A 26,258-nucleotide genomic window follows, 5' to 3' on the forward strand; every position below is an offset into this window, starting at 1 on the left:
TCCTGTATACTTTAAGTCATCTTTAGATTACTTGTAATACTTAACACAATATAAATGCTATGTAAATCGTTGTTATATTGTTTTAAAAACAATGACAAGGAAAAGAGTCTGTACAAGTTCAGTATAGATGTTTTTCCAAAATATTTTTGATCCATGGTTGGTTGAATCCACAGATACAGAACTCATGGATACAGACTGCCAACTGTACCTCTGCTGAAGAGATAAAACAATTTTAAAGTGAAATGAATTACTCCTTCCCCCCTAAAATAGCTGATTTTCAATCTTCAACGTTTTGGTTCTGTTAACTTGCTTATAAAAATGTCACACTCTCTATTAAGACATAAGGAGTCAGAAAATCACTTTAAAAATAAAGTTGCTTGTTGTACAGGTACTAACAAGCATTTTCTGAAATGGAAATTTGTTTTTTATTAACCTAATACAAATAAGGTTCAAGCACTGTATTTAAATATTTAAAAGATAGAGGAGTTTCTTAAAATACCACATATGGTGCTCTTTCTTGTGAGCTTGCTTTTCTCCACAATTTGGCAATTTGCTTCACTCTAGTAGTCCAATCTGCAACAAAAGAACAGAGTATAACACTTTCTCAGAGCCATGCTAATGATGTGTTGTAATAAAGAATGTCGATGAACTGCTGACAGTTAATCTTATTCAGGCCGTATTCTCATGAGGTCATAGACCTATATTAAGTTTTTTACAAAGAACAAAGATCGTGGCACACTGTAGGCCAAACAAATGTTTTCTAAATGAAGTGCTGCCTTATTAACAACCTAGCTTGTAAAGTTGGGAAGTTTTTAGATTCAAGGGACAAAGTAGCAAAAATGTAAGCCAAACATAATAAATTCCCTCTGGTGGTAAGATACCACCAGAACCAAAGTACAAGTTTGTAAAACATCTGTGCTAAACAGAAATCTATCAATTTGACCTACCAGAAGTAAACAAAGTCATAAATAAGCACCTCACTAGCATTTGTGGACAACAAACACATGGAAAAGTAATGAGTTCAAACCATTTATATGAAATTCAGTGTCATGACGGTATACAAAATGAAGAAGCCTGGGTAAGATCAACAGTTAATGATAAATACAGAAATTATTTATTCCACATTACAAAAAGAAAGCAAGCTTCCAAAAAGCCAATGAAAATGAAAAATCAGTTCACAGACCAACAGCTTTAACACAGTATTTCATGAGGTTCTTGAATCACAAAGTAAAATTATTAAAGAAAGTTACTTTTAAAAAAGTTACAGCTCTGCTGTAAGGACAATTTGTGCTAACACAAAATGACAACATACCCATGTACGTTCATAAACAGCAAATGTAAGCATGGAAAGAAAGTGGCTGAAGAATGGGATACTGCCTTCACAGGTCTCCCTGCATCAAACCACTGATTTCTATTGTTAGATAAAAAGCATTTCATTTATTACAATACATAATGAATAAAGTCCCATGAAGATGCCAATCCAAAAAGGTACCTAAAAACAGGGGTCATCCAAATGAAAAGTCACTTCCAGGTACCCCTCTAGTAATTTAAGAGTTTGTGTATTGATAGATAGCTGGGAAACTATTGCAAAACTGAGTTGGAATAACTTTTTCAATCCTAGTTTGTCTGATACCATGAACTCAAAATAATAAAACCGCATTGCTTGCATATATTCAATAATTGACATTTCATTAATCCAAATTTCTCATTCACTGGTTAATCAGAATTTTCACAAACTGTACTATTATCATCTGTTTTTTTCAAGAGGCAGTGGTAATAGCTGGACAGTCAGGGAAAGTGAGAGGGGAAGAAGGGAAGACAATATTGAATTCGTTTCAAAAAAACACTATTTAGGATTCACTGATTTAGCCTAGCAGTATTTTTGATTAAATGATAGTTTGGGTTCTAGAAATTTTTTAAAGAATCACATAACACGGATTTCTGCATATTAATAAGTACTGCTAGGAGCTGAAAAACGGACCATTTCACTAATTGAAACTAATTTTTGGGAAATATGAGGATGGATGCAGGGTCTAGGACAAAGTAAAATGCAAGATGTTTCTAGACATCTAGGGAATCTTCATGTTGTGGGTCATCATAGACAAAAATTAGTTAAGCTACCTTTCTATTGCAGTTAAAAAAAAAAAGGTATTGCACATGTGAAAATGTTGGTAAAATAGAAATAATATATTCATGGCTTACCAGGGAATTCTTCCTTTAAGTTGGGGAAATTAATATTGGTGTAGAGAACTGGGGCAACTGTTGCCATTTCACCCAGAGCCTCCTCTTTCTCCCACTTAAGCGTGCTTCTCTGGGCATTCGACATTGTGTCATTTTCTCCTTCCACAGTGGGAGCTGATGATGTCCAAGAGTTGTTAGGATCACTTGCCATTGGATTAAAGGCTGAATTTTTATCCCTGGGAAAAAATAAATATCTTTACTTTATGAACATAAAATAACTTTTTAATATATGTTCAAGTATAGCTTTCATTAAAACCTATTACAAAATAGTTAAAAGTAACATATTTATAGCAAAAGCCACAATAAACGCAACATACAATAATATCATACACAATCATTTAAGCAGACTAATTTATATATAAATCAAACAGAAACTAGTGCAATTTAAGTTTCCATAGAAAATAAGGCTTGTACCTGGCATCAGGATAAGAGGATTGTGCAATTGCAGAGAAAGTTCTCAGTCCGCTTCCAGGTGGCAAAGAATTATGTGGGAGATGAGGACTGGGTCCAATAAGGCCATTCATGAGAGGCATCCGTGAAAAAACATCTTAAGAGAAAAAAATCATTCCGTTTGCATGATATTCACAAATAACAAGGAGCTGAAGTAAAGCTGACCCTTGAACAACATGGTTTTTAACTGCATGGGTCCACATAAACACAAATTTTTTTCAACTGAATGTGGATGGAAAACACAGTGAAACCCATGCATAGAGAGGACCAACTTTTCTTGTATGCCAAGTTCCATAGGGCCAACATTTGACTTCTGTATTCTCAGATTTTGGTTATACCTGGGGGTCCTGGAACCAAAGCCCCAAGTATAGAAGAGATGCTTATACTTCTAAATCAAAACCTTTAATGCAATTTAAAAGTAAGATTTTTTTCAGTATTTTATAATACTTAAAGAGTGACTTTTGGCTATAAGATTTTGAAATATGATCTCTACAGCTGTGATTATTTCATTATTGTGTACTAGAAATAGCAAGTGTTCTGGAGTCCAAAAGCCCGGGGTGTGAACCTCAATTTTACCTGTTAGAAGCAGAATCAATTTCTATTTCTGTAAACCGTAGGTATTCTGTTATTTGGGTTAATTGAGATAATGTATGTACAGCTCTAAACATAGTTCCTGGTATGCAGTAACTATTCGACACAATTAACTCCTAAAAAACACTAATGAATCACAGCAAATGCTAGTAAGTTTTATCAAATATTCTTTCTCTTCATTAAAAATTTACAAACAGATGTTTCTTATATTTTATTCCTGTTCCTCTTAATACCAAAAAAAAAAAAAAAAATCTATGATTCTTTCCTTTTTTTTTTTTTTTTGAGATGGAGTCTCACTCTGTCGCCCAGGCTGGAGTGCAGTGGCAAGATCTCAGCTCACTGCCACCTCTGCCTCCCAGGTTCAAGCAATTCTGCCTCAGCCTCCTGAGTAGTTGGAATCACAGGCACTTGCCACCATGCCCAGCTAATTTTTGTATTTTTAGTGGAGGTGGGGTTTCACCATTTTGGCCAAGCTGATCTCAAACTCCTGCCTCAAGTGATCCACCCACCTCAGCCTCCCAAAGTGCTGGGATTACAGGTGTGAGCCACTGTGTCCACCCCACCTATGATTCTTAAATTGATACTTTCTCTAAATTAGTTTTGAGTAAGCAATATATCTATCACTATAAATCAGATGATTATTCCTAAAAATATATACACTCTGGTTTTGGCCTAATTTTTATAACTTACAGTTCAGCCCCCAAACACATTTGAGTTCTCATTCGAGCCTATTCACAAACATCAAATACCTTATCGTTTTCTTTCTGAATAGACATTAGGCAAATAAAAGGACCATCTTATGTTTCTTTACAACACTCCTTTAAGCATGTAACTCCAATCCTTATTGTGAAAGTCTACTTGTCTAAACTATTTGGAACTAAGCCAACTGTCCATATTGGAGCAGTTTCCAGAAAAAAGAAAGAACAACAACAACAAAAATTTTGTGTACCTTCAAAAAGCCCTCCCAATTAAACTTGATGATTTGTGGAAATACACAAGGCCTCTGTTAACTGTTGCAACACTTAGAGCCATACTATTACAGGAGATCCACATCACCAATTAATTACACAAATGGCAATACAGAGTTGACTAATACTTGGTATAACTAGAGAATTCCTAACCTGATCACCTGATTTTTATCTAATGTCATTCCATTAGATTAAAAAAAAAGTCTCATACACGTACATTTTACAATGTATAATGGTCTTTCACTTAAACCACATCATTTGAATGTTACAACACTAAAGCCTACATAGCTCCAGTATGTATGTGCAGATACTAAGGATGATCACTGACAAGTTTAAAAGATTTTGTCTCAAAGACTTCCTAGAACTCTCTGACTTTCACAAACGAGCTTACCCTACTAAATGCCACAGCTGGGTCCACTGGATCAGGTTTTCACAATGACAAATATCTCATGACACTTACATTTACTCCAAGGATTAAAGGGCAAGATTTCTGCTTTTTTCAAACTAGAATGCTACATCTATTTTCAACTTCAGTGAAAAGCAGGTTCCATTAAGGCAGGGGTCCCCAACTCTGGGGCCACAGACTGGTACCAGTCCATGACCTGTTAGGAACCCGGCCGCACAATAGGTGAAAGTGACCATTACCGCCTGAGCTCCACCTGTCAGATCAGTGGCGGTATTAGATTCTCATAGAAGCGCAAACCCTATTGTGAAGTGTGCATGCGAGCATGTTCCTATGAGAATCTAATGCCTCATGATCTGAGGTGGAACAGTTTCATCGCAAAACCATTCCCCAACCCACCAACCTGGGTTTGTGAAAAAATGGTCTTCCTTGAAACTGGTCCCTGGTGCGAAAAAGGCTGGGGACTGCTGCGTTAAGGAATGTGCAATTTTAATAAACGATATCAAATGTCTTTCATGTAATTAGGAGAAACAAGAGTTTATTGACGAGGAGAATGTGATCCATACTGTAGCTAGGTATCAGTGCCATCTACTGATATTACAATAATAATCTTGTAATAATCTACAATATTAACATATTGAAACTTTTCCCAATAGTAATATTAGCTATTATTTGTTAAGTACTTTATGCTTGCTAAGCACTGTCTTAAAAGCTTTACAGCTTCACGAAAACCCACTGAAATAGGTTATTATGTTCAGCTCCATTTAAGCAAAGAGGACCCACAGAAATTAAATAATTTGTTCAAGGACAAACAAGTAAAAGCAAAGTATTTCCTCTTATTTTATTCAAGAAGTGGTCTTTTTTTTTTTCCAAGTCTACCATATCTACCCAAACTAGTCATATTAGTTTATAAAAGTTCAAAAGTTACTTCACAACTTTTACATAAAGGTATTTCAAGTTACTCTATCTCAATCTTGAAAATTCTATTCTCTACTTTCTGAACTTTATTACCATCAGACAATAAAGCATATTACATATTACATAATAACATATTACACTTTGCCTCCCCTTTCTCATCAATTCTATTGAAGTTACTCCACTGAAGATTAGCAACAACCTTCCCATGGTCCAATGAAACAATGTTTTTCAAGTAGTCATGTTACTTAACTGTACAACCTGTCTCTAATGATCATTCATTTCCAAGATCCCATACCTCTCACTCAATGTCTCAAATCTCTCACTACTTTTTTTACTTTCACCTAACCTTTAAAAGGAAGAAAGAAACATGTAATTGCACACCTAATATAAATCAGATGAGTTAAGCATATACTTAATTACATTTAATTAAAAAGCATTCCTCGAGATTCTATACTCTACTGGCAGTATATTCTCTTAATAAATCTCATCCTTCCCACATCTGCAATTAGCACAATTACACAGATAATTCCTACATTTTCATCCATCTCCTTGACTAACTGCAACTGCCTGTAAGTCAGAATAGTGTATATGTCCCATTTCTACCAACCTAAAAGAGGTCTAAAACTAAATTCATTGTACCTCCACTACCTTCTACCAGCACACACACTAAGTCTTCCTCTGTTTCATGTTTCATGATTATCCTCTGGGCCCCTGGTTTATACATAGTCTAATTCACTTTAATTTCCCCCTTTCCTCACACCTTATATCCATTCAGTAGCACAGTCCTACTTGTTCTAATGTCATTTTCTCTCGTATCTATTCCTTCCTTTCAATCAGCACTGAAGTATCTTTACATGGAACCTACTTTTTAACTTAGTCTCAACCACAATAACCTCATTAGTACAATTCTTCTCGTCCCAAATTTATTCCCAATATTGACACCAGAGCTACCTTAGCAAAACACATAAGGGATCAGATCACACCAGTGGTGTAAGGTCTTCAAAGGCTCTTGGAAGCCTCTAGGGAAAAGGCCAGCTGCCTCTGCCTATTTCTCAGAGCCCTTTACAATCAGCACCAATGTCCACTTCTAGTTTTGCTTCCTTAAACAATTCCCACTCCCTTTGCTCTGGAAAACGTTAAAGTTGCCATTCTTGAATAACTATGTGTCGCCCTATATGTAACTTGATCATGCTTTGCCCTTACATTAGAACTACTATTCTTTCAAACAAGAACAATGAAATCTTAGTGATTCATAAGGCTGTACTTGAATTATACTGTACTATAATACACATTAGTTGTATACCTGAAAGTCTACAGTATTAGAATTACAAACTCCTAAGGGTAGGCAACCTGATTCACCTTGTATTACACATTAACACCTTGCAAAAAAAAAAAAGAAAAAGAAGTCATCCTCTCAAGACCTTTTAAAAATGAGACTGCACAATGAAGTGATTTTCATAATGATTGTAAGATGTTTTTTATAAAGAAATACATCTTTGATTTTTAAAATATGCACTTTCAGTTCAGAAAACATAAAGACAGGTCATTTTTATGTGTTGAAAAGAGAAATACTGAATAGTTCTTAATCGTTAAAACAGCATATGGGGGCTGGGCGCGGTGGCTCACGCCTGTAATCCCAGCACTTTGGGAGGCTGAGGCAGATGGCTCACAAGGTCAGGAGTTTAAGGCCAGCCTGACCAAGATGGTGAAACCCCGTCTCTACTAAAAATACAAAAAATTAGCCGGGCACAGTGGCAGGCACCTGTAATCCCAGCTACTCGGGAGGCTGAGCCAGAAGAATTGCTAAACTCGGAGGGCAGAGGTTGCAGTGAGCCGAGATCATGCCACTGCACTCCAGCCTGGGCGAAGGTGTGAGACTCTGTCTCAGAAAAAAAAAGAAAGAAAAAAAAAAGCATATGGGAACAATTAAGGCAAGAATAGTTATATGGTAAGTATATTACCCAAATGTAAATCACATGTTTAGCCCAGCAAAAATCAAGGTAAATTTATGTTTAGAGGCTAAACTGGTAAAAACACAAATATTTCCATTATGTGCATTATGGAATTTTCATGTATATACAAAGTTGTTAGTAAAGGTTACAAATTATTCACACACTTTGGCACTTACACAAGAAAAGGAGAAGATATCCTCATGTTATTCAATTCAGGGTATAGTCATGAGGCAGTGACAATAGGATAGAGAGAGATGTTCCTATGCTCAAATCATCAGAAATATATACTAGCTGCGCACAGAGGGCCACGCCTGTAATCCCAGCACTTTGGGAGGCCAAGGTGGGAGGATCACTTGAACCCAGGAGTTCTAGACTGGCCTGGGCAACAAAGTGAGACCCCCATCTCTGCAAAAAATCAAAAAATTAGCCAGGCATGATGGCGTGTGTCTGTGGTCGCAGCTGCATGGGAGGCTGAGGACAGTAGGATCGCTTGAGCCCAGGAGATCGCAGCTGACGTGAGTTGTGTTCACACCACTGCATGTCAGCCTGGGTGACAGAGCGAGACCCTGTTTCAAAACAAAACAAAAATACATATAGATAGAGTTATATACATGCCACCATGCAACTCCATAAACTCCTTCCTATAGATTCCCATACCTGTACCAATTTCCCTATCTACTCATACAGACCTTAATCCTACGCTATCAAATTTCAGCTCTACAGAAAAGGGGAGAAATTGGTAGCTAGCTGTAAGTAGGCAGAAGAAAAATGAACAAAATAGGCAAACATTCACAAAATTTCATAGTGTCTACAGGGATAGAAAGGTCAGTGATTTACTATGAAAGTATGTACTGAACACATACTCTGTGGCAGGGCATATAAGCAAGACATGGACAACTCTAGCCTTTAAAGAGCTCACAATCTAAAGGGAAGACATAATTACCCAAACAGGTATTATATCTGTGCCATATGCTACAAATGAAAAACGTGGGGGTGGGGTGGTGACCAGCTAACCTCTGAGAGATGACAGTGAAACTGAGGGCAGATCAATGAGTACAGGCAGCCAGGTGAGCGGGGACAGTTCCACACACACACACACAGCAAGTGCCTATGTGGCAAATGACTAGAGTGGAGTGAGCTGGGAATGGGACTTGCAGGGAGGGAAGAGGGCAGGCACTGTTACATCCTCCCCACTGGATATAAGGATAATTACAGAATTACAGAGAACTTCAGGGAGACCGCTATGTGAAGTCAGTATTTTTCAATCATTACAAAAGGGTTTTTCTCCCTATCAGTTTGTATACGTGGCTACTAAAGAATAGGGCAAAACTTGCTTGTGTGTGTATATGTACCCACATATATACACATGTGTGTGAATATAATGTAGAATTATAAAGTCATAACATACCCTGATTGTGTATTGGCAACAGCTGTGTTGGTGGGGGAGGCTGTGGCAATGGAGTTGGCTGAGTGTTCGCAGGACTAAGTACAGCTGTAAATAAGTCTTCAACATCTTTTCCGCCGAGCTCTAGGAGATAAAACAATAATAGTAACAAAATTAAAAGACTAGTAGGGTCCTGGTATGGGGAATGCCATTTTCATTAACTAGAAAATCAAAACACATTTACCTGGAATTTTATATAATTTTCCAAGAATTGCTCCTAGAATAAATTAAAAAAAAAAATAGAAACATTAACAGCTACTAATTCAATATACTGATACAAAATAGTATTTAACTGACAGAAATAATTAGAAGTTAAATTATAACCATGCAAAAATCTTTAAAAATCATATTTACTCAGGTCTTTTAGAAAGCCTAGATGTAGGGCAAATATTTTACCATCTGTGACCATTTTGTCTAGTTCAGGACTGAGGATCCCATCTAGCTGTTCTTCACTTAATGGTCGTGAACTCTGATTGACATTTGGCTGAGGCAAAGAGGAAGGATCATCAGTGACAGGACCAATATCTACGAGAGTAAGGAAAATAAATTTAAAGGTACATTCACAATACTCACACAAAAATGTATAGCACTATTTACCTGTACTTAATATATAACAATATGATTAAAATAGAGAAATAAAGTCTGTAATTCTGAATCAGAATTCTCATATCAATTTGGAGAGTCGCTCAGTAAAAATTAGGCACAACATATTTGTATTCGGTGCCATGTAAAGTTCTATTTCAAGTAAAAACATTTCCTGAGGAATAAAAGAATACATCTGATTTTAACTTGCCAACTCCTGCCAAAAAAAAAAAAAGCTTAAGATAGGAGTTTATGAGAAATCGATATGCAAATAATTGCTTTAATTTGGAAAATAGTGTTATCAAATGTACAGTTCAATTATTATGCACAGTATGTAAAAAGGAATATGTTTCATATGAATTAATGAAAAGCCCTAAAATGCTCAGTGTTTAATATTATCCTTTGTAAATAACTTCAATTATAGGTAATATTTTTAAAGTATTCTATAGGCACATTCTGATTATGTACATTACATTTTATAAAATTGTAACATGCTGTAGCTCACATTTGTAAGAGTCACATGTAAAAGTGGTTTATCATCTACATTTTTTTCATGCTTTCTCAATATTATTACTATTAAAAAGTAAAAATTTAGTCTGTTCTTATTTGATCTTATATTAGGAACTAGCTCTATGACATTTAGGTAATATTGTAAACCACATATTAACAAAAATAAAATTACTCGTTAAAGAAAAACTACTGAGAAAGTCACCCGAAGTACAGTACAGCTATACTATGCTTTAGCCACACACAAAAAGGGAAAAGCAAAGTATGGATTAGTGACAAATTAGCACTACTGATAAACAGCATGCACCTACAGGTTGTTTCAGCTGAAATCACTATAAAAAAAGACTACTTCTAGTCAGCCGTCATCCATTGCTCAGTTTCTTACCAAATGGAAAAGGTGAGCTCTCAACCTGGAAAGTGCATAAATCAAGACCTATAAGACCCAAACCAAATAAAATGGATGATTACCACAGGAGCAGGAAGTGAGGGAAAATACAAACAAAAGAAGAAAAAAGATACAGCAAGACTTTAAGGCAACGTGCCTTAAATGTGATGCAATTAGAAAGACGACAGAAATTAACTAACTTGCTATACCCCTCCTAAAGCAGGAAAGCTGAGGCAGATCAAAGAAAATGCTGAGTTCTTTAACAAAGCCAAAAACAAAAACAAAGTTACTGGGAAACAGACAAAAGGCTAAACTTGTTCCACACATCATACACCTCTCGCTCACATCAGAAACCAGAAAAAGGGTAAACAGTATTCATATATACCTGAATGATCAACTGATTTTGCTAGATCATCTGAAATTATTCCAAGAATGTCATCATCTGTGTTTAAAACTTCAGAAATATCAGCTAATGGGTCATCAGCAGGACCTAAATATAGTAAATATGTTTTTTAAAATTTCAGTATTTTCTCAGATATTAAGCCATTTGCTAAAAACCTAGAGTACAGCAGATACTGAGTGAGGCAAGTGCTAGAATAAAAACCTGAGACTCTTAATTTTACAGTAAAAATTTTTCATAGCAAAGGAGATAATGTTTTGAATTACAAAAATTTACTAAAAATTCAGACTATTTTGTCTTGTGACTAATGTATATTGAGACAAAATTTAAAGACCTGTAGGCAATAAAAGTGAAACAGAATAAATGCTGTAAGAAACAATGCAAAGAAAAAAAAGTTTTTCATTAAGAAAGTGGCATGTCTAAAAGTGACATTGAGAAATTAAAACACAGTAGGAAAAGTTAAAATATGAAAGATAAACCTGTCACTCTTTAGAAATTCCATATGGAGCAACAAGCCAGGTACCATCTAGTAACTACTTGCAGCTTTGCTGTTCATACTGATTACTCACTCATTTATTTAAAAAAGTATTTCACTACCCACAGAACTGTGTCTATGGATCACGTATCAGGCATTGCCCACTCAGCAATGACAAAGTGCCTGCCCTCAGAGGGCTTACTTTCTCAGGGGGAGTTAGTAAATAAACGACATTGCTGAAAGTGCTATTTAAAGAAAAAACAAGGAAAAAGGATTAAAAATAAGCTGCAGGGATGTTGTATTAGACAGAGTGGTCTATGAAGACCTTTAGGAGATGACTGAACATAAAACTAAATGAGGGAGTAAGTTATATGCACAAAGATGGAGATAACCCTCCAAACTAAGGCAAAGCAGACATAAAGCCCCTGGGGCAAGCCGGGTTTGCCAACAAGAGAGGCCAGAGTGTTAACAGTAAGAAAAACTGTGGTAGGGATAAAAAAGAGGCAGCTAGGGCAAGATTATTTAAGATTTTAGAGATCATGGGGAAGACTGGGTTTTATTCTGAAGTGTAATGAGAAGTTGCTGGGAGGCTGAAAGATAGGAGATGACTAATATTTTAAAGGGAACATACTGGCTGCTATATGTAGAGCAGATGAGGGGTGGGAATTAGAGAGGGGCTGGTAAGATTAGAAAAGGGCACTGGTGCTGTCTCAGAGGTGAGGTGATGACAGCACCAGGGTTCTAAGGAAAGTTGAGACAAGTGGTCGGCTTTGGGACGTATTTTGAAGGCAGAGACAAACGTGGATGAATGAAAGGGAAAGAAAAGTCAAGGAGGATTCTACGGGTTTGGGCTTAACCAAGAAACTATTGGAACTCTTGTTTAGGCTAGCTTTAATAATTATATTAGTCATTCAGTAAAGAGAAACTGAAATTTTTAATCCATCTCAAGCTTATTTTTACTTAAAAGGGGGAGGAGGGCATAAATGTAATATTCCAGGTCAAATACTTCTGTCAAACAGTCTTGGTCCCATTATATAGTTTTCAAAATGTAATTCATATGTAACATATCACATTAAGTTTTGCGTGCCCAAATATCCAGGAACTTTTTAGAGAAAATTATTTCAATAATGACAACACTGTAGTTGAATGAAAAAAATTCTGGATAATTTTTTTAGGAGTCATATAGCAGTTTTTTGTTTTAAAGTAATGGAATTCTACTATACAATTATAACTAATTTTTTAAAGACTGTTTTACAAGTTTGCCCCTACCTAAAGGATTTTATATCTGAATAAATCATTAAAATTGATATAATAGGCTATAATGAATGACATGTTAAAAAAAAAAAGGCTTTAGTCATTAATTTTCCATTATAAAGTGAAAAGAGTGGTTCAATTGCAAAGAACAATTAATCTAGGTTTTGAAATGGGTATATTTTTCTAGTCCTCCAAGTTTTGGCCTTATTGTAAAACTGTTCTCTCTTCAGTATTTTTGTGGAAAAAAATAAAGAAAAAAAAAACTTGTATCAATATATTTCCTATATGTTCTCTGTCCAATTTCAATCCTTTTGCTTTTAAAACTCAAGTGCAAAGAGCTCCTATTTAAGTCTTCAAGTGGCTAGTTATGAGAGTTATAAGATATACTTTATCGTAAAATATCCTTTGAAGGACCCACAGGTCTTTCATTATACATTATTTTTAACAATATACTGACAAGGACAAGAGCAGGTCATACTTAAAACAACAGAATTAAAGTAGGAGGTAAAAAATATGTAAGACTGAACAAACAAGAAGCATGACCTCACTACCAACAATGAGGCAGACTGGACATGCACAAGTGTCCAACACGGGGTAAGATTGCTTCTAATTATTTCAAAAAGTCAAAATCAAAAATAGTTGTCAGTATTTCAATTCAGGATAATGCCAAGTTAATGAAGCATTAACTACTTAACATCAAAAGTCATTTTTCAGTGGAAGATTGCTTTAAAATTGTTTTTCAAAATGAGTTTATAAAATTAACTGAGTAACAAACGCAATTAATGGTAAAAAAAGGAAGCTTACCAAAAGAACAATGATTTACAATTGACAGAACCATAGGGGAGAAGTGGGAGAAACACTGATCAAGACACTTACCTACCCAATGAGTTAAACTCCTAGAACCTTGCTGACATTGCTGTAACTCTGTAAATACATCAAGTTCTCATACCTTTCTCTGATTGTTAATAGTTCCTACAGGCACTGCATTTAGGATAATGGTTCTCAACCGGGGGTGATTTTGCCCACCGAAAGATATTTGGCAATATCTGGAGATATTTTTGATCATCATGAGGCCAAAGATGCTGTTAAACATCCTTCTATACACCAGAAAGGCTCCTTCCCACAACAAAGAATTACTGGTGCAAACTGTCAGTAGTAAGAAACCATGACCTAGGGCAACAGGCTTCACTGTAATAACACAGTATGCCAGCAAGTTCCCAAGTACCCCCACATTCATTTTGGTTTCTCTGTTTTGAATTTAAGCTGTATGATTAACAAAAATCTATCTTAGATTTTTAGTCAAAAAGTCACTGTTGGCCAAATTATAACCCCTCACATTGCCCTCAGCAAAGTGTAAACCAAATGTTTTCCTTCACAACTCTTGATGTTGGTACTAGTTACACAGGTAAATTAATTTGCTACATCTTATACACCTGTCCACTTAAAATAGTTCCACTTACTGAATGTAAGTTATACTTCAATGCTGTTGATTTTTAAAATGCATACGAGGCCAAACAAAAACATTTCAAAAAGATTTAACTGAAAGGAAGATGTATGTTATATGGTATAAAGAAAATATCTGTGAATAATTCTACATACCGTGAGTTCCAGATTTTGTTGGAGCCGAGGATGAACTAAGTAGTGGATCTAAGGAAGGATCCAAGAAACCTGTGTTCATGTTTGTTTTATATAAAAGCTGAGCTCCATCTTCTGACAGATTATCTAAACTTATCTTGCTTTGTCTACTTGTATCTAGAAGATCTTTTCCAAAGAAAGCTTCCTAGATGAAGATAAGCACATACAAAAATGGTTAGTTAGAAAATTCTAAAAAGACAATAGATTATTCTGTCATGGTTTTTGACAAGGAAGCAGAAATAACAGAAAAGGTTTATATTTAACAATATAGAAACTGAATACAGAAGTATTAAAAAATAGAAATATCCTGTCAATTATTTTATATAGATTCTCCTTATTTTAAAAATAAGATTTTTTTGGTAGCTTTACTAGAGACAAAATTATGGAAATAAAACCACACAATTATACCAAAGGTTTCTAGAAACTGCAGAATAGCTTCATGAGTATTATTAATTTTTATAGATTACTTGCAGAGGACAGCATAAGACTTTGATCTACGGCTTTAATATTTACTTCAGGTAGATTTGTAATCTATTGATTCATATAACCACACTTACACTATAAGACTACTTACATCATCAATCTGAAAGACAGTTTTATAGTCAGTTTAGCCATACTATGTGTGCAATACTTACAGCTACTAAAGGCTTGTGGTTTTCTATTTATTTAGGCATATTAACATTTTTCCATTTCAATATACTTTCAAGCTGGGTTCCTTGCAACTCCAAGATCTCTCCAAAATTTCTCAAAAATCAATACCAAAGACAAAAGGGAAGCACAGTTCCACCCCTTTACCCTGCTTCAACCCAGGAACTCTGCTTTAGTCTATATCCTATGATGTGGTCTATCTGGAAAAAGGATCCTCCATACAGGACAATTTTGCAATACAACATTTAACACATTCTTGCCAAACATGCACAAAAAAGTTCACTGTAGCATATTTTGTAATGTCAAGAAGTAAAAATGGCCTTAATGTCTATCAACAGGCATAGAACTATCCAAATTACAGACACTTATATTACAAAATACAACAATTTTTTAAAAGTATATAGTTCTATGTTATCAAAGAAAAAGCCCTAAAATACATTACTAAAAGAAAGTAAGTTGAATTACACATACAGTAAATTATAAAATACAGGTCGGGCGCAGTAGCTCACGCCTGTAATCCCAGCATTTTGGGAGGCCGAGGTAGGTGGTTCACTTAGGCCCAGGAGTTAGAGACCAGCCTGGGCAACATGGCAAGACTCTTGACTCTACACAAAACACAAAAATTAGCCAGGCATGCGCCAACATGCCTGTAATCCCAGCTACCTGGAAGGCTGAGGCACGAGAATCACTTGAACCCAGAAGGCAGAGGTTGCAGTGAGCTGAGATCACATCACTGCATTCCAGCCTCAGTGACAGAGTGAGGCTCTGTCTCAAAAAAAAATTAGAAAGTTCAAATCAAGACTATTATAAGTTTGCAAAAATAAATTATAAAAAAGTTTCTGAAGGACAAATGCCAAATTATTAACAATACTACCCTTTGAGAAAAGAGATTGGGAGTGTGTGAAGTCTGGTGGAGGTAATGATATATCTGATTTGAAATGTTCACATTTTAAATCAAAAAGTCGTCTCACTATGAAAAATCTAAAAATTCACAAAACTAGAATACCAGGTAGAAGAGGATTCATTTCTTATAATAATCAATGCTTTTATCATTAGAAAAAATGATGAACAGCAGAAAGCATTTTAGAAGTTTAGAGGTCATTTATTTAATGCCTTCAGTATAAATCTGAGAAATCTTAGACCATCATCAGCAAGAATTCTGTCTAATGACTCATGACTTTACTGGTGTTTATCAAAAACTGTGTCACCCTTATTAATTTAGTGTGTTTTACATTCCCTGTAGATAACATAAAGAGGGGGCTCCATCCACATCATCTCTAAAAGTCCAAGAAAACAGTACCATTAAAAAGGCCTCCCTCATGTCACACATACAGACAGACACACACACACACACACACACACACACACGCTGAAAGTTACTGATGTGCAACAGGGGAACAAGACGGCCCAGGAGACTAAGATCACAGCAGTAACTGGGAAATAAGACCTAATAATTTTAAAGACTCTTTTGCCAAAGTATTAAATGGCTAGTTTTCATACTTGCATAAACACCTAAAGAAAGCTTCTTAAATTTATATTACACTTTACAGAAGGATCAATAGGAGGAAAAGCAGGTTGCCATCACAATATTTCTAGAAAGGACTATTAAGAAGGGAGGTAAAGGGAATCCCAGGAGAAAACAACAACAAAGATGGAAAAAAAAAAAAAAAAGGTAAGCCAAACTATAAATGGATTTCTTTTCCTGACCAATTAAATGATTGTTTAAAAAAAAAACAAAGGTGCAAACCTAGGATATAAGAGATTGAGGGGAAAAACATGTATGAAGGATATACAAAAAGTAAGGCACAGGCTAGGCACTTTACATACATACTCTCACTGAACTTCTGAGCATTTCTGAGAGGCACCACTATGTCACAAATGAGGAAACCGAGACACAAGAGATGTTAAACAGAACAAAATCACACAGCTAACTGGTAGTGGAATGGTATTTCAATCCTGACTTTATAGGCTGAGCTCTAACATGAACACTGCCATTAAGATGTTAGTAGCTACAAAAAAGAAAATTGAGGAAGTTGTATGCTAGTTGAAAGGCAATGTATTTTAAAACCAATTAAACTAGTAATACCTAACTGGAAAATTGATGTAAAAAATAAATGCAACTCAGGCAATGAAGGGTTATCTATGTAAGCCATAGTTTCTTAGGAGGAACAGATCAGATGAATAGTTGTCTACAATGAAATGAGGATGGCCTCTCAATGATAGTCTGTTCCAGTTTAATTTTAACACATGAAGAAATAGAGGCCAGGAAGGATGAATAACACGCTTAGGAATTACAATTAGTTAGATGCAGAGCCAGATATTTAATCTCAGTACAATTTCTAATATTGAGCTGTTTCCGTATCACATGGCCTTAAACTCTGACTTAATGTTTACAAGATGAACTAGAAAAAATTTTTTTTGTAGTCTACATCTATCAAACATAATTTATTCGTACTGAAAGGTATTTTTCTGATGTGTATTTTGGAAAACAAAAAGAATACTGCTTAAATCTTTGGTTCTCCAGGCCTCTAAAAGTGGTAACGATTATTAAAGCTATAACTTTGGCTGAAAAGCCTATCTTTAATCAATGAATATAATTAATGTAACTTGTATTGGCAAAGGAAATTTCAACAGAACTTGGGTGTGGGGTATACATAGCTATCAATGACTTGGAAGATTGAGTTTTTCCTATCCCAAAGTGTCCTTGTTACATCTTATAGAATGCTTAGAAATGAACAACTGGTATTAAAAAACCAATTTATGACAAGTATCAAAGCACACAAAAAAAGTAAATTTAATTTTTATGGACCTCTGAAAGGTAAAAATGGCATTTATGATGACTAAATGACAACAAAACAAGTAAAACATTAACAAAAACAACAAACCTATGTTTTAAAACTCAATACATTTTATTTCCTCAATTAACAAACCATGTAAAATAATGTAAAGCAAAATATTACTTGTAAATAGGCAGGGAAAGTTTCTTCAAGCTTATTTTTCCTTTTTCGGTATCTCTTCTTTATTTTTTCAGTGCTTTCAGTAACAGAAACAGATTCATCAACTAAAGTATCTGGTAACTGCTCACTCCAGCCTGAAACAACAGTCACATTTATAAATATGTGACATTTAAAATTTCTAGACAAACCCACTGAAGGTAATTTTATACCTTACCAACATACACACAGTTTCACATAAACAAACAAGCTTTTTGAACAAAAAAATCTCAAATCAAGTTTGTTACTTTTAAGTGCCATAAAATTTTGATTTCATGTCTATTTAGTATTAGCATTTTTCCTATTTTCTTAATAATCAATTTCTTTACAAAGCAAAAACGTATTTATTTAAACATATTTTGTTAAAGAGTAAAATAATAATAATAAATACCCAAAGCTCATGAGTATGACGAAATGGCAACTTATAAACTATTAAGAGAAATTCTGTGGGTGTAACTTTTTTGTAGGGTGTATTGAGAATACTCAACAAAAACCTTAAAGAAAAAGTGTGTCCTTTAATACAGCAATTCCAAGTTCAGAAATTTATTATAAATTATTTGTAGGATATACACATTGTGAAAACATGACGATGAATATGCTAATATGCAATGAACACTTATTCTTGAAATCAGAAATGGAAATAAATTTGGGGACTATGAAACTAGCAAAGAAACAAGAACACAGCTTAAATTTGACAAATAAACAATCAAATGATATTCTCAGATGCTTCATAATGGCAGGGCAAATGGCACATCCCTTCTGAAAATCAATATGGGCACTCTACCACCAGACTACGTAAGTGAATTGACTCTTCTGAAAACTAGAAATAGACAAACATTTTTTACAACAATCTTTTTAAAGGCACCAGTAACCTAGCCAGAACATAAGGAATCCATGAAAAACAAAAATTAAGATAAATAAGGAACCACAGAAGTAAGCAAAAAAGTAAAAGCTCTCCGAAATTTGCTGAAATCCAACGACCTCAAACTCCAATTTTCAGAGCATTGTGAGGAATAGGGAATAGAAGACAAAGCTTAAGGCCTCTCTCCAAGGCAGACAGGCCAGAGGTGACTTGCATAAAGCTCAGGGTCAGTTTAATAAGAAATACACCTTCACACAAACCATCACTTGCCACCTCCTGCTCACCACCAATAGCAAAAAAAACAAAAAAACAAAAAAACAACTCCTGGCTGGATGCAGTGGTTCACGCCTGTAATCCCAGCCACCTGGGACGCTGACGCACGAGAATTGCTTGGACTCGGGAGGTGGAGGTTGCAGTGAGCTGAGACGGCACCACAGCACTCCAGCCTGGGCAACAGAGGGAGACTGCCTCAAAAACAAAATTTTTTTTAGATATCAGCTGGGCTCACATTTGTAATCCCAGCACTTTGGGAGGCTGAGGCAGGAGGATCGCTTGAGCACAGGAGTTCCAGGCCAGCCTGGGCAACAAAGTGAGACCCTGTCTTTGCAAAAAGCCAAAAAATTAGCTAGGCATGGTGGTGTGTGCCTGTGGTCTCCAGCTACATCAGAGGCTGAGGACAGGAGAACTGCCTGAGCTCAGGAGTGCAAGGCTGCAGTGACCCATGATTGTACCACTGCACGCCAACCTGGGTGACATAGTGAGACCCTTAGATAGATAGATAGATAGATAGACAGACAGACAGACAGACAGATAGATAGATAGATAGATAGATAGACAGACAGACAGACAGACAGACAGACAGATAGATACATAAATAGATAAAAACTGAGGTGCACTGTCACTTGAGAATTTCAAATTATATGATAAGTAGCTAAGGCAGTCAAAGAAAGGCTTTGGAGATGACCAGAAAGTACATTATGTAACTAAGTTATTCAGTCCCTAAACCATTTATATTTAAATATAGAAAATATATTTAATAATTTGATACAGGAAAAAAGAGCTTGTCAAAAAATCTCAAAAGAATGAAGTCTATTGGATTTAAACCATTTCCTTATAAAACCTGATTGCTGTATTACAGATATGAACTCTATACGCACTCAAATCCTTTCATCAATAAAAGGCAATAAGACTCTTATTGAGTAACAATAAGAGGCAATAAGGCTCTTATTGACTGTAACATTATTTAGGATAGTTTTTTCCAATAGAAATATCAAGACCAAAGGGTTACATTAAAAAAAATTTTTTTTTTAAGTCAGTACTATACCATCATCTCTGCAAGGTAACTGCTCGGAAATAGAGCCTGAGGAATCTTTTCTGATCACAGATCTTTTAGTTTTCCCTTGCCCAGTTCGACTTCTTTGCCGCACCATAAATCCACCAATACCTATCCAAAAAAGAAATTAGGTAAACTGATAAATAATTTTTCCCTACGTTTCCACAGTACACAGGATAAAACTGCTTTATCTTGAATAGTAAGTCATTTTCCAAAATTAAATCTGTGCTAATCTAAATCAATAACCTGATTTTTAGGTAAAATAGAAGTTAAAAACGACCAAAATAAAAAAAAAAAGGCAAAGCCACTCTTATCACTTATCAAACAGAATACAAAAAGACCTGTGTGCACTTCCTCTTCTAAACAGTATCAGTGTAAACATCAAACACTAAATTACGCTGGCTTATCTATTTGACAAATATTAGTGCCTCGTACATCACATAACAGTCATGCACTGCATAATGATGTTGGTCAACAAAGGGCTGCATGTTAAGGCAGTGGTCCCATAAGATTATAATGGAGCTGAAAAATTCCCACCACATACAGACATCACCGTAGTTATAATACCGTAGCACAATTACTTTATTTTTTTAAATGAATTTAGCGTACCATACAGCCTAAGTGTGTAGTAAGCTATACCATCTAGGTTTGTGGAAGTGCACTCTATGATGTTCACGCAAGGATGAAAATGCCTAATGATGTATTTCTCTGAACTTAAGTGATGGATGACTGTCTGTATATTAACCGGCTAACTGGTACATTAGCTGGAGGATAGAAGGCACCAACTACCTAGATGACACAAATATTCTTTGACTGATATGATTTCAGGGGGATGGTGTCTGGTACTCCAAGGTATGAGGGCATTTATACATGGGACACATAGAGCCCTGTGTTTAACAGCATGGAATCTGGAGTCAGACTATGTAATTCTGCTTACTCACTAAATACTTCTCAATGCCTCAGTTCTTTCACTGGTTAAAAAAGGGGGTGAGGCAAAGCAGCTTCTCATACATATGTTAAAAGGACAAATAACATAAGTGAAGTGCTTAGAATAGAGGTCTGGTACACAGTCAACACTATAAGCTTTTGTGAAATGATATCGCTGTCTAGCAATTTACTCCGTGACCTAATGGGTCCCTCAATTAGAGGGTTGACTTCCATGTGAGGCAGAGGAAAAGAAAAAAAAAACGGTAAATACAAGTTCCTGGAAGAAATCTGCAATGTCTAAAAAAGTACACTTATAAGCCTCATGATCAGGGAGAAATGAAATCATTTTCATAAAACGATTTAGAAGCAACTAATCTTAGGTCCTTATTATAGATATGACCTATTTAAAAGACAGGTTATCTTTTAAGGTCTCATGGAATACGAATGAAGTAAGAAAGTTCTTCCTTACATATCAAAAGGGATTTAGATCACTCTTACCAATAAAATATAAGCAATAAGAAGCATAAAGATTGTACGAATCCAATTTAAAACCTCATTGGTAAACAAGATATTAATAAACTGCCTAAGGAAAGCCTACTCAACATGTGTGAAAAGCGGGAAAAAATTTTTTTAAATAAATACATAAAAGCCTACAACTTCTGTATTGTGACAATTTTAATAATTTTTTCCAATAAGGCAAATAAAACTGACAAGCAAGACCGCTTTTCTCTCCACTCCCGAGGCAGATAAGAAATGAGTGTTTAATCAGTCATGGTTTTTAACTAGACTATAAATTCTAGGAGCCATAACTCTGTCTTATTCCCCTTCACACTGTATACTTACTGGCACTCCTGCATAAACACTGAAATAAGTTTTTTCAAAAAAAGATATTAGAAAGTGAATACTGAAAATTAAAAGCGTTACGGAAGTACACATCCAGAGGAACTATATAAATGGCCTTCAAAGTCCAAGTATGAACAAAAGCCAATCTAGTAAAGCCTTTAATAAAATGGTTAACATTTGGGACAAGGCATTCAATAATGATTCATTGTGAAGTATTCACATATTCAAAATAAAGAACTCTAGAGCTAAAAAGTCGTATTCAAATAGTTTAGTTCTTTAATTTATGTGCACATATTTTTGTTTAGACAGTTCTGAATCCTGAATATTTAATTTTAATTAAAGTCTTCAGTATTGTATTTTTCTTTAATTAACCAAGTGTTGATGATATTGAAATGTCTACCTCAGGCACTATACCTGGTCTGTATGGTTTCCTTTTTCTCTTTTTGACACCATCTGTTCCTTCCACTCCCTTAGTTTCATCATCCACAGCTTCCCGCTCAGGACTAGATTCTGATTTTCCATCACAATCCATAAGTTCTCCTTCTGGAAAAAAGTAAATGTATACACAAAACTGGAAAAACCTATCAAATATATAATCCCTACATAATGGGGAATAAAAAGTAGGGTTGTTGCTGAGCCATTTTAATTGTACATCCCTGTTGGTAGGGAAAGTATGAAAGGAGATAGAAGAAGCCCCAAATGGTTGTAGAAATTGTGCTGCTTAGTGCAGTGTTCCCATGAAATAAAACATAATCAGAGAAGGGGAACACAGAACTCAGAGTTCTGTTAAGTGCAATCCATTTGCACTTAACAAATTCACTTGCTTTTAATTATGTCTTCAGGTCCAGGTCTCTAGACTAGAACTCTCTTCTGAGCTTCAACCACAGCTATAATTGAATATTACCTAGTTACTGAAAACTGTATGTCCAAAATGAACTACTAATTTAAAATAAACTTTCTCCTTTTTCCCATGTTACCTATCATCATTAAAAGGCATGGAAATGTAACCCGGAGAAGACAGAGGCCTGGAAGACCACCTTAATCATTCCTAATCTCTTTCCTCCTACAACCAAGACTTCTCAATACCTCTGAAATGCATTTTATCACTCTCTACTACCATCTTAGTCCAACCTCAGATGACTCACTATTAATACAACATGCTCCTATCTAGTTACCCACCTCAAAGCTTACCTCTCTCCAATCAGTTCTTTAAATTACTGCATAAATGATCTTTCTATAAATATGTATCAATTTTCTGCTTAAAATCCTTTCATGTCTTCCCAATGCCCTCAAAATAAACTTCAAATTGCAAGGCCCATTACAACAGTCTCTTGTAAACTTTCCAGCTTCATCTCACTCCCACCAGTGAACTACACTCAGTTCTTTGAATGTATCAAGCTCTTTCTTCCACTATCTTCCCCAATTTCTGCCTTCTACCTAACTTATCTTTCAGGATTTATTCTAAACTTCACTGTATTAAAGAATTCCTGATATTTAGAAAAGATTATGTCAAACAGTTGTATGCTCCTATGTATTAATGTCATGCTTCATTTTTATTGGTTCTTTAAAATCTGTGTCCCTGCTAGACTATATTCTCCATGAGAACAGGTACACAGATTTTCTTAGTAACAGATGTATTGTTAGTAGGATACCTAATACATGTTCAATAAATACTTCACTGAATGAGGTAAATGGAAGGCTTAGAGAATGCTATTTTAGAGAATGCTATTTTAACACTATGGTAATCAAACTTTTCCAAGTTATATATGCTTTACATTGTATTACAGGAAAAAGACATGTTTATCAAATACATTTTAAAATCAAGTTGTTAACTCCTTCAATATTCCCAGTATTAGAGATAACATCTTTCTGTAGTGGCATGAACAGGGTATTTGTCTTTTGTTTTTTATTATATTTGGTCTATATTTGAGGCCAATTCCATAACAATCTGATAATGGCTATCGACTTACGACTAAGCCATGAAAAGAAAAGTTTATAGGCCAGGCACGGTGGCTCATGCCCATAATCCCAGCACTTTGGGAGGCCAAAGCAGGTGGATCACTTGAGGTCAGTAGTTCCGTACCAGCTTGACCAACATGGTGAGTCTCTACTAAAAATATAAAATTATCTGGGCATGGTGGTACACGCCTAAAAGCCCAGCTATTCAGAAGGCTGAGGCAGAAGAATTGCTTGAACCCAGGAGGCGGAGGTTTCAGTGAGCCGAGATCGTGCCATTGCACTCCAGCCTGAGCAGCAAGAGTGAAATTCCAACTCAAAAAAAAAAAAAGGCCAGGCGCGGTGGCTCACGCCTGTAATCCCAGCACTTTGGGAGGCCAAGGCGGGCAGATCACGAGGTCAGGAGATCGAGACCATCCTGGCTAACACAGTGAAACCCCGTCTCTACTAAAAATACAAAAAATTAGCCAGGTGAGGTGGCTGGTGCCTGTAGTCCCAGCTACGTGGGAGGCTGAGGCAGGAGCATGGCGTGAACCTGGGAGGCAGAGCTTGCAGTGAGCCGAGTTGGCACCACTGCACTCCACCCTGGGCGACAGCGGGACTCTGTCTCAAAAAAAAAAAAAAAAAAAACAGAAAAAAACAGAAAACAAAAGAAAAAAGAAAATTACTGAAAAAAACAAGCACCAAAGATGACAATACCAATTCTTTACCTTCAAATAAACCCACCTAAAAGTTAATGACAGGGAATTTTGGGTTAAGATGGCAGACTAAATTCATATGTTAAAATTACATTCTCCTGAAACCCTACTAAAAAACACACTGAAATAATCTATTTTTAAAAGATAAAATCAAGCTGTGGCATGGTGGCATGCCAGTAATCCCAGCTATTTGGGAGGCTGAGGTGGGAGAAGAGAATTGCTTGAGCCCAGAAGGTTGAGGCTACAGTGAGTTATGATCACACTACTGCATTCTAGCCTGGACAACAGAGAAAGACCCAATCTCCTTAAAGAAAAAAAAAAGACAATAGGAAGAAAGGAGAAAAACAACTTAACAAAGGCAAATTCTCAGTTGAGAGCAGAAAGAACTGAAAAAAAGAATCCAGTTTATAACACTCCTCAGAAGGCTGAGAAACTAGGAAAACTGGCCACCTTTGGAAATAAGTGGGAGAAAACCCAAGCAACAAGAGATTTAATTATCTGCAGAAGTCATACTCCCTACACCTGCTTCCTAGGTTTACACACTGAGAAGCTGCTACTCTCATTTGTGGGATGCAGGATTCCTGGGTGACCTTAAATGGAACAATGGGATGAAGATTGAAAATAGGACCAAGAAAATATGGGCATACTAAATGTGGACAACCCCATCCTGCTCCCGCTGCCAGACCCCACGTTTCCCCACTGAATTCTCAGAAAGCTAGCAGCCAGATCTCTAGCCTCCAAGTATGAGGTTTGAAAAGACTGCTGTGGGGAACCTGATCAGTTCAAGAAGAACATCTAAAGATACAGAAACCAGAGGGTTCACCAAATGGTCAGCACAAATCACCCCACTAAACTTACAAATCGACAAGCACCACCACATACAGAAAGCTTTCTAATCAACTACTTAATTCCTTTTTTAAAAAATAAAAATACTATCTATCCAGTCTCCATCTTTAGTTCTTCACTTTTAATCATGCATGTACCATAAAGATTATCTGACTATGGTCTACCACAAGCTTGTCCAACCTGCAGCTAAGATGCTTTAAATGCAGCCCAACACAAATTCATAAACTTTCATAAAACATTATGAGACTTTTTATGAGTTTTTTTTTTTTAAAAAAAGCTCATCAGCTATCATTAGTGTATTTTATGTGTGGCCCAAGACAATGCTTCTTCCAGTGTGGGCCATGGAAGCCAGAAGATCTGCAACACCCCTGATCTGTACAATGAAAGACAGAGACCTGAGAACATAAAAGACAATTTGGAATTAACAGACTAAGTAGGAAGAAAAAAAATCTTAAAAAAGATTAAAATCCTCTGAGGGATAATATAAGATACCCATGAGGCAAGAATAGGATGCTACAAAAGAAACATTCAAAGGGAGGAAAGAAAGCTCTTGAAATAACTGAAATAGAAATAAATCTCAGTAGAGGAAAATAAAATAAGGACATGAATTGGAAAGAAGCAGAGAAAAACTGAGTATGTTTCACATCTGAAAAGCAGAATTCTGGAAAAAGAGAGGGAATTGTTATCAATAATATAGTTCAAGAACATTTCCTACCACTGAAGGATATAAGACAGCAGACTGAAAGAGACCACTCAGTGCCTAACAAAACAGATTTTAAAAATCAAAAATAGACAAAAACAGACGTTATCCTCATGAAATTTTAGAACACTGAGGACAAAGAATTTCCCAAAATCTTAACAGCTTCCAAGAAAACGCAGGTCACATAGAGAGAACCGAGTTCTTCATATACTAGAAACTAAAAGACAGTGGATCAATTGACTAAAAT

General features: G+C 35.7%; 1 protein-coding gene across 6 annotated transcripts in view; it reads right to left on the minus strand.

Moving 5' to 3' along the window:
- Window positions 1-26,258, minus strand: part of KMT2C (lysine methyltransferase 2C) — a 301,574-nt gene that overhangs the window by 49,824 nt on the left and 225,492 nt on the right. For 4 of the 6 annotated variants that reach the window (XM_034965307.3, XM_034965304.3, XM_034965306.4 and 1 more), the window contains exons 24-34: window positions 22,226-22,354; window positions 20,033-20,152; window positions 17,814-17,944; window positions 14,170-14,350; window positions 10,827-10,931; window positions 9,364-9,492; window positions 9,152-9,184; window positions 8,932-9,051; window positions 2,656-2,788; window positions 2,203-2,417; window positions 500-573 (exon numbers count right to left, since the gene is read on the minus strand). In XM_034965307.3, coding sequence (XP_034821198.2) covers window positions 500-573; window positions 2,203-2,417; window positions 2,656-2,788; window positions 8,932-9,051; window positions 9,152-9,184; window positions 9,364-9,492; window positions 10,827-10,931; window positions 14,170-14,350; window positions 17,814-17,944; window positions 20,033-20,152; window positions 22,226-22,354 — 1,370 coding nt within the window. Of the gene's footprint in view, window positions 1-499; window positions 574-2,202; window positions 2,418-2,655; window positions 2,789-8,931; window positions 9,052-9,151; window positions 9,185-9,363; window positions 9,493-10,441; window positions 10,490-10,826; window positions 10,932-14,169; window positions 14,351-17,813; window positions 17,945-20,032; window positions 20,153-22,225; window positions 22,355-26,258 lie in introns of all 6 variants that reach the window. The other 2 variants (XM_063606427.1, XM_034965305.3) reach the window with 2 other exon arrangements.

The sequence above is a fragment of the Pan paniscus genome, chromosome 6, assembly GCF_029289425.2.
Source record: "Pan paniscus chromosome 6, NHGRI_mPanPan1-v2.0_pri, whole genome shotgun sequence".
NCBI classification, from domain to species: domain Eukaryota; kingdom Metazoa; phylum Chordata; class Mammalia; order Primates; family Hominidae; genus Pan; species Pan paniscus.